We start from the raw sequence: 9,007 nt of genomic DNA on the forward strand, positions 1-9,007 counted from the left end.
CCCGCCCCCCGGGGCGCTCCCCCACTGCCCCCTTCCCGAGGCACGGCGCAGCACAGCCGGGACTCCACGGCCGGTCACAGTCTTTCCGCTTTAATCGGAACGGCGGCGGGGGGCGGGACCCCCCAACACAGCATCGGAACCCCCCGGGACACTGGGGCGTGCAGCCACTCCCGGCACCGGGTCTACCTGCGGGCACAAATCCTCCCCCGGCACAGGGACCTCAGGAGCGCATCCCGCCGGCACCGGGACCCTCGGCACCCCAGGGCTCACGTCCCTCCCCAGGCACGGACACCACCCCGGGCACGACTGCACCCGAGGAGCTTCTATACAGAGGGGAAATGCTCCATGCAGGGACAGGGGCACCGGGACCCCCACGAGGTAGCTGAGCCCCAGCTCCTGCACAGCCCCTGTGTGCCGACAGGGCGTGGGTGGGCACCTGCTCGGGACTCCTGGGCTCGAGGGGGACACGGAGCAGGGCCCAGTTCCCCCGCTTCCAGTGCGGTGGGCAGGCCCCCCGTGCCCCCGGTATGCTGAGTGGGCTGAATGCAGAGCCCTCCGTGTCCCAGGTGGGTTGGGCCGGTGTAAGTGTCCCAGGTGCGGCTCTAGGTCCCCCGTGTCCCAGGCGCTGGTCTGGGCTGCGCTATCTGCGGTACATGGCGAAGGCCACAAAGGTGACGAGCAGGGTGAGGCCGGCCAGGCAGGTGGTGGCGGTGGCGGTGAAGACGTGGCGGTGCTGCAGCTGCAGGTACCAGAGCAGGGCCAGCAGCAGCACGAAGAGCGGCAGCGCCAGGCTGCCCACGCCCAGTGCTGCGGGCGCGGGGCTGCGGGGACCAGGGGTGCCGGGGGCAGTGGGGGCCACACTGGGCGGGGACAGGTGACAGTGCAGGACGCTCAGGTGGCCCAGGTGCAGCCCCGCCAGGCTCTGGGCATCGTCACGCAGCAGCTGCCCCTGGTAGATCAGCCGCACCTGCTGCTCCTGCCCCGGGAAGTATGTCCTGGAGGAGACAGGGACAGGGGTCACGGTGCTGACAGGAGAGGCCCCTCTGACCCCCCTCCCGTGACTGTGCCCACCCCGAGCTCTCTCCCCAGCCGCGCAGCTGAGTCTGTGTGTCGCCATCAGCCACCCCAAGTGTCACTCGCCAGGTCAGTTTCTTCATCCCCATCCTGTGCCTGTGCCCACCCTGACCCCACATCCTTGTGCGTGCCCCAGCTGTCGCCTGCCGGGACAGTTCCCTCCGCTCACCCCCTGCCATCGTGACCCTCCCGCCGTGCCCACGGACCCGAGCGTGCGTGTGCCCATCAGCCACCCCAGGGGTCACCTGCCAGCACGGGCCAGGCGCAGGTAGCCGGGCACAGGCCACCTGCCCCGGGACACCGCTGTCCCCTCCCGGTGCTGCGGGGAGGGGAGGGACGGCCGGCGGGGCCCGGCGACCCCTGAGCCGGGACGAGTCGCCCGTGTCCGTCCCCCCTCACCTCTTGAGCGCACCGACGGTGTCCCCGGGGCGCACCCGCGCCAGGCGCTCCGTGTCGTTCAGGAACTTGAGCCGCAGCACCAGCGTGGGCTCGGCGGGGCCCTCGGCGGTGGCCGCGGGAGGGCTCCGTTGCCGCAGCCCCGCCGCCTCATCGGAGCCCGCCGCTCCCTCGGCTGGGGCCGGGGCCGGGGCTGGGGTCGGGGCCTTGCGCTCGGCGGGGGCCGTGCTCGGAGTCGCCTCGGTCGGCGGCGCCGCGGGCTCGGGAGCGCGCGTGGAGGCCCAGGCGAGCCCCAGCACGGCGGCCGCCAGCAGCAGCGCGAACAGCACCGTCACTTCATCGCCGACGCCCTCGATGAGCGCCATTGCGGTGGCAGGACCGGGGGGCGGCTACCGGGCGGGCGCGGCCTCAGCCCGCGGGGCCGCGGGGAACCGGGGCCGGGGCCACGGCCGCACCGGGCCGGGCTCGGGCCGCCATCGCGCCGCTTCCGGCCAGGCGCGGGGGGCGATGGGACATGTAGTCATGACTGCAGGAGCCATACCGGGGGTGTGGTCGCCGCGCGGAGCACGCCGGGAGCTGTAGTCCCGGCCCGGCGCCGGGCACTCCCGGTGTACTCCCGGCATTGTTCCAGTAACATGAACTGTGTTCCCAGACAGTTCCAGTATGGTCACAGTATTACCCCAGCATGGCCCAGCCTCTCCCACTATGGTTTCTGTTGCTCCTAGTCTAATTCCCAGTATGAACCCAGTTAACCCCTGTATGATGCCATTTGTCCCCAGTGTAGTTCCAGTTGCTACCTGTCACCCCAGCGTGGCTCCAGTCGCTCCAAGACACTGTAGGTACTCCCAGGTTTAAATTGCTGAGGATGTGTCACTTGGGGACGTGGGCAGTGGTGGCCATGGCCATGCTGAGGGTGGGTGGGCTCAGGCATTTCCGAGAGTTTTCTGCCCACAGCGATTCTGGAGCTGTGAATCCCCAGGAGTGCCCGAAGCCACTTGCAGGTTGACATAAAATCTTTTATATTAGGTGAAAAAACATTAATTTTAAGTTAAAAATTGTTTATTTTAGATGAAAAGGTCTTAATTTTAGGCTAGCAATTGCTCATTTTAAGTGTAAGATTCCTAAATTTTAAGTGAAAAGTTCTTAGTTTTATGTAAAAAATTCTTGCTTTTAGGTGAAGAGGTCCAACCATGGAAATAAAGCAACAGTGATGGGGGAGATGGGAACAAACTGACCCTCCCACAAAGGACAATTGTGGGTAGAAATTCTGGGAAACAATGTTTCCCAGAAACCCCTGTCCCCAGGGTGTCCCCTCCACAGGTCCCTCGCTGGCATGGCACTGACATTTCCTGGAATAAGATATGAGGATTTTATCCTCCATATTATTTCTCCTGGGGAAATGTCAGGAGGAAATCAGGATAAAAGCAGGAGGCATCAGTGTGCCAGGGCAGCCCCTTCCTGCTGAGCCTCCCAGGAGGGAATTCATGATTTCCATCCTGGGGTTCTGTGTGGGAGCTGCCTCTGGGTGGGAAGGAAGGGCTGCAGGTGAGGGATCACACCTCCAAGGAAGACAAAACGCGTCTCCAGCCTGGAGCTGCTGAGGTGCCCAGCGGATCCCGGGGCTGTCAGAGCAATGGACGTGACAGCAGCAGCAGATTTAAACCATGACTGATCCGTGCAGGCAGAGAACCAGGATTTATCCTTCCCGATGTTGGAATGAGCCCGAATCCACTGCTGGAGGGGTTGTGTCTACTCAGATTTGAGGGTTTATCCAGCGGTTCATCCTCTCCCTGATAAATCCGGTGTCTGGTTGTCGCTGTGGATTTGTCTGGCTTCAGCTCCCAGAGAGACTTTTCCATCCTCCCTGCCTCGATTAAGAAGCTGTTTAATATTCACCTGAAAGTCCCTGCCCAGTGTCATCCAGTCGCCTTCAGTTTCCCAGGAAAGCTGAGCAGATTGTGCTCCTTCGATCTGCTGCTGAGGAGCCAGGGAGCGTTCGTGTTGCCCTGCCCGGGGCTGCTCTGGATCCCTTGGATTTTTCCATGTTCTCCTGGAAGGCTGGTGCTGGAAAGCGATGGCCAGTTCTGGAGCTGGGAGCCCCCTGCCCTGTCTGGGCTCTGCAGGCGGTGGTGAGCTGGTCCCAGGGCCCCAGACAGCGACACCCAAAGGTGTCCCAGCCCCTTCCCGCAGCTCTGCCCCGCTGGGATGGGATGGGATGAGCAGCTCCAGCCTCCTCCGGCACAGGAGCACCCGGGCAGTGCCCGTCCCAGGCAGGCACGGCTGAGGCCTCAGCTCAGGCTTGGGCCCCGCAGGACCAGGAAGACCCCGAGGGGCTCCAGCGTGTCCAGAGCAAAGAACGGAGCTGGGGAAGGGGCTGGAGCACCGGGAGCAGCTGAGGGAGCAGGGAAAGGGCTCGGCCTGGGACCTTCTGGCTCTGCAAAACTCCCTGACACGATAGGTGGGCGTCAAGCTCTTCTCTCAAGGAACGAGGGACAGGACAAGTGGAAACAGCCTCAAGCTGTGCCAGAGGAGGTTTATGTTGGATATTGGGGAAAGCATTTTCATGAGAAGGGCTGCCCCATTGTGTTTCTGCCAAGGTTCATGGTCCCCTCCTTCTGTTTCCTCTTAATTCACCATTTCACCTTTCCTCAGTGTGCCTCCCTGTGGTCTCCCCTGTGACCTGCTGGCTGAGTCCCCTCCTGTCCCACAGGCCTTGAGGGGATTGTTGACCCTGAGCTCTGTTCAGGACCTCCACAGTGCCCAGCGGGGTTTAATCCACCTTGTTCCATTTTCAGCCTCTTTTCCCAAAGCCCACATATTCGGACAGTCCAGCTCCTCCGGGCTTGTGACCAGAGAGGGGTGGCAGAGGGATTCTGCCCCAGAGGAGCACTGGGGACACTGGAACACCAGCCCAGCCACAGATGTCCACCCTGTGATGTCCCTGCTTCATGGGGAGGCAGTGGTGATGGGACCCAGACCAGCCCAGAAGAGGATTCAGGGCCCCTCAATGTGCAGGTGGACACCTGGAGAGGAACATGTCCCAGCTGTCACCAAAATGCACAGGGTGGTCTGAGATGGCCGATGGCATCACGGTAGGTCACAACAAAGGACACAGCCAGCCATGGTCCTGTGAGCTCTGGTCACCCCCTGAGGCCAGCAGCCATGCTGTGTCCTTGGCACAGCGAGGGGACGTGACCTCTGGGTGGGACACTCTGCTTCTCTCTGCTCCACACCCAGAGCTGCCCAGAGCCTCGTGGCAGGGACGCAGAGGGATGCTCCAGCCACTCAGCAGTGGATTTTGGATTTGCCATTTGACAGCTGCACGGTGCGGATCTGGATGGGATTAACGCTGGAGCTGGTACCTCCTTGCTCCAGAGTGAGATTAAAGAGCTGCAGCTATTCTGGGGAAAGCTGCTGGCTGATCCCCAGCCCAGAGAGAACAGTCCCTGTCACTGGAGGGTGGCATTAAACACCTCCCTCCCTCCGAACCAGTGCTGCCATGCAGCAAAGTGCCGATGCATTTGGGAACAGGAGCCACAGTTATGTTGGGTGCACAGGAGGACGGGCAGCCCGAGCCTCCCAGAGACAGACGGAGTTTCCTGCTCCCCTTAGCCTGGGAAAGAGGAGCAGTGTCCCCAGCAGTGTCCCCCAGCTGTGCCCTCAGCTCTCCCAACAGAGACGTCCCCAGAGAAAGAAAGCCCCGGTTTTTATTGCAAGAGTGATCAAACACCTCAGAGTGTCCCAGTGCACTGAGAAGCCGTAAAGAGGGGGCCCCCTGGAGCCCCTCTCTGCCCGTTTTGCTTGGACACTGACTGAAGCTCAGCTCTGGGCCTTGGCCTCAGCTCTGGTCTGGGGCTGATGCTCCTCAGCTCTGCATCCTGGGTGGACACTGGGGGTCTGCTGTGGGGACCCTCCTGCTGCCCCACATGGGCTCTGGCACTGTGGTGTCATGGAATGGTTTGGGTGGGAAGGGAGCTTCACACCATCCTGTTCCACCCCTCTGCCATGGGCACCATAGATACCAGGGTGGCTGGTCTGGAGGTGGCAACAGCGGCAGGAAAAGGAGGAGGAGGAAGAGGAAGAGGAGGAGGAGGAGGTAGCAGAGGAGGTGGCAGCTCCTCTTGGCAGCAGCACCGGTTTGAGGCACTCACGAACTGCAGTCAGATGGAAGTGCTGCAGATGGAGCAGAGAAAGTTCAGGATATGAGGGTGAAATCCATCCTGAAAAGCAGTTTGCATCTTCAAGTGGCCCGTGTCTGCAGAGGGCAGGTGGTTTGCCATCCCTGAGGGAAAGTTTGCTCCTGAAAGCCCCGGCTGATCCCCACCTGCTCCTGCCTTTTCAGCATATTGAACTTTTCTCCTGCGTTTTCCCATGCCTTTGCTAAGCCCCAGCTCCATCTGTTTGCTCTGCTCCCCTGCACCACTCCGGGCTCCAGCTCTCCAGTACTGGCCCCAGTGCTGACTGGGGGGTCCCAGGGGCTGGCAGGGACAGGGACAGGGCTGGGTGATGCTCCATCCCAGTGTCCTCCTGCATCCCGGCCCATCCTTGTGCCTTGTGTCCTGCTGGGTGCTGGAGGACATGGGACGCAGGGGATCCCCGGTGCTGGAGGATTCTGGTGCCCGAGGAGACCCGAGCTGCCAGCTCAGGGCAGTCTGTAAATGCCCACGTGGGGGACGAGCAGCTGGGGCTGCAGGGGGGAATCACCTATCTCTGCCGGAGGAGAAGGAAGAAGAGGAAGATAAGGAGGAGGAGGAGGAGCAGCAGGAAAAGGAGGAGAAAGAAGAGGAGGAGGGGGGAGGGGATGTGGGGGTGGCAGAGCCACCTGTCAGGGGAAAGCCACCTCTGCCTCAGCCAGGTGAGGGTGACGGAGGCAAGAGGTCCCATCCCTCACCAGGGATAAATCCTGGAATCACCCAAGAGGGTGACACAGGGGAGGCAGCTGCACGTGGCGTGTTTGGACGTTCAAAGGTGCCGGAATGGAGACAATTTATAAATGTTTATGCCATAACTGACTGAGGGCAGGGTTTAGTGGGATACTAGGGAGGAATTCTTCCCTGTGAAGGTGCTGATGCCCTGGTGCAGGTTGCCCAGAGAAGCTGTGGTTGCCCTATTCCTGGAAGTGTTCAAGGCTGGGTTGGAGGGGGTGTGGGACTGGTCTGGTAGGCATCCCTGTCTGCAGCAGGGGGTGGAACTGGTTGGGTTTAAGGTCCCTTTCTACCCAAACCATTCTGGGATGATGATGATGATGATGATGATGATGATAATGATAATGGCAGAAGATGGAGAAAAAAGCCATGAGCAAGGACCAAGGGACCCAAACAAAGAACAGGCTGGAGAAAGGCCATTGCATGGGCAGGCACTGTTGTGTTGGGGTGGTGGGATGGCCCTGCATAGCCCACGTGCATGGAATGCCCTCAGACACGTAGGGAAGCTCCTGCTGAGCAGAGTTGCGACTCACAGATCTTTCAAAGACCTTTGGAAGCCTTGGGCAAGTGTGTAGGTGAGGGGAGCATGCAGGGCGAGGGGAGCCTGGTGCTGCAGCAGATACAGATTTCCTAAATGCTTTCAAAAAGCCTTCACAACAGTTGTTTTCTAGTAAACCCCTTCTTGTGGCAGAGGTGGTTGGGACGCACTCAAGGAATCCCGGAAGGGCACAAGAGGGAGGGGGAGAGGGCAGGGAGGTGCTTCTCCCACCCACACACCCCAGCACCTTCTGCCGAGTCACAGAGGATTCCGGAGCCGGGAGGCATTTAGAAACTTCCTAGAGATCTCTCTTCCTCCTTCTCCTCCTTGCTGTTCTCTTCCTCCTTGCCTTCCTCCTCCTCTTCCTCTGACCCTTCCCACCACCATCCAGAGAAGGGCAGAGGGTAGGAACAAGGCCCCAGCTGCCCCCTGAGCCCCTCTGGCATTGCTGCCTGGCATGACTCTGGTCCCAGCGGGACCAAGGGAGAAATCCATTGCAATCTTGGTTCTCTCAGCTGCTCACCTTTCTGTTCCTTCTTCTCTCCCAGATGCCACTTTCTCATTTAATCTGCCAGGGGCCATGATCCTGGTTTTTTATGTTTCTCAGCCATTTGGAAGATTTCAGCTAATCCCCAGAGATGCTCCAGTGACCTGCACTGGGTCCCATGGTGCTGCCAGGGGCTGCCAGCTCAGTGCCCAGCCAGAGCCTTCCTGTAGCCCAGGTCACCCCATGCAAGCTGTTTTAGGCATGGGCACAACAGGAGGGGTGTTAACAGTCCCTGTCCAACAGGCATCCCCTGAGATGGCTGCACTGTCCCCATGCTGGTCCCCTGGCTAGTTCCATCAAGGCACCAGCCCTCACCAGAGCGGCCTGGAGCAGCCTGGAGCGGGCAGATGGGCAGGGCGGCAGCAGTCGGCCTGTGGGCAGGGGGTGATCAGGGAGGAGACCCCACCACAGTGGGGCAGCAGCCTCTGGGCTCCCAGGAACTTCTTGGGACTGGTCATGTTCTACAGCTTCATTAATGACCTTGGGGTGATTAACGACGAATTTACCACTGTAACGCAGGCGGAGGCACAGGGGGGTTCCCAGGCTGGCACAGGGGGTTCCCAGGTTGGCACAGGGGGTTCCCAGGTTGGCACAGGGGTTCCCAGGCTGGCACAGGGGGTTCCCAGGCTGGCACAGGGGTCTCCAGGCTGGCACAAGGGGTTCCCAGGCTGGCACAGGGGGTTCCCAGGCTGGCACAGGGGGTTCCCAGGTTGGCACAGGGGGGTTCCCAGGCTGGCGCAGGGGTTTCCCAGGCTGGCACAGGGGTTCCCACGTTGGCGCAGGGGGTTCCCAGGCTGGCACAGGGGGGTTCCCAGGCTGGCACAGGGGTCTCCAGGTTGGCACAGGGGGTCTCCAGGCTGGCACAAGGGGTTCCCAGGCTGGCACAGGGGGTTCCGAGGCTGGCGCAGGGGGTCTCCAGGCTGGCACAGGGGGTTCCCAGGCTGGCACAGGGGGTTCCCAGGCTGGCACAGGGGGTTCCCAGGTTGGCACAGGGGGTTCCCAGGTTGGCACAGGGGGTTCCCAGGCTGGCACAGGGTGTCTCCAGGTTGGCACAGGGGTTCCCAGGCTGGCACAAGGGGTTCCCAGGCTGGCACAGGGGTCTCCAGGCTGGCACAGGGGGTTCCCAGGCTGGCACATGGTGTCTCCAGGTTGGCACAGGGGGTTCCCAGGCTGGCACAGGGGGGTTCCCAGGTTGGCACAGGGGTCTCCAGGCTGGCACAGGGGTCTCCAGGCTGGCACAGGGGGTTCCCAGGTTGGCACAGGGGTCTCCAGGCTGGCACAGGGGGTGCCCAGGCTGGCACAGGGGTCTCCAGGCTGGCACAGGGGGTGCCCAGGCTGGCACAGGGGGTTCCGAGGCTGGCACAGGGGGTTCCCAGGCTGGCACAGGGGGTTCCCAGGCTGGCACAGGGGGGTTCCCAGGCTGGCACAGGGGGTTCCGAGGCTGGCACAGGGGTCTCCAGGCTGGCACAAGGGGTTCCCAGGCTGGCACAGGGGGTCTCCAGGCTGGCACAGGGGGTTCCGAGGCTG

The 9,007-nt window shown here is 61.8% G+C and overlaps 1 protein-coding gene across 1 annotated transcript; it reads right to left on the reverse strand.

Moving 5' to 3' along the window:
- Nucleotides 1-74: 74 nt before the first annotated feature.
- On the reverse strand, nt 75-1,959 carry TMUB1 (transmembrane and ubiquitin like domain containing 1). The gene is made up of 2 exons (XM_086856728.1): nt 1,474-1,959; nt 75-995 (listed from the first exon to the last, which is right to left on the reverse strand). The coding sequence occupies exons 1-2, from the start codon at nt 1,833-1,835 to the stop codon at nt 641-643; spliced, it is 717 nt and encodes a 238-aa protein (XP_086712854.1). The 5' UTR covers nt 1,836-1,959; the 3' UTR covers nt 75-640.
- Nucleotides 1,960-9,007: the final 7,048 nt, after the last annotated feature.

This window comes from Cyanistes caeruleus, chromosome 1 (genome assembly GCF_971803275.1).
Source record: "Cyanistes caeruleus chromosome 1, bCyaCae1.hap1.1, whole genome shotgun sequence".
NCBI lineage: Eukaryota > Metazoa > Chordata > Aves > Passeriformes > Paridae > Cyanistes > Cyanistes caeruleus.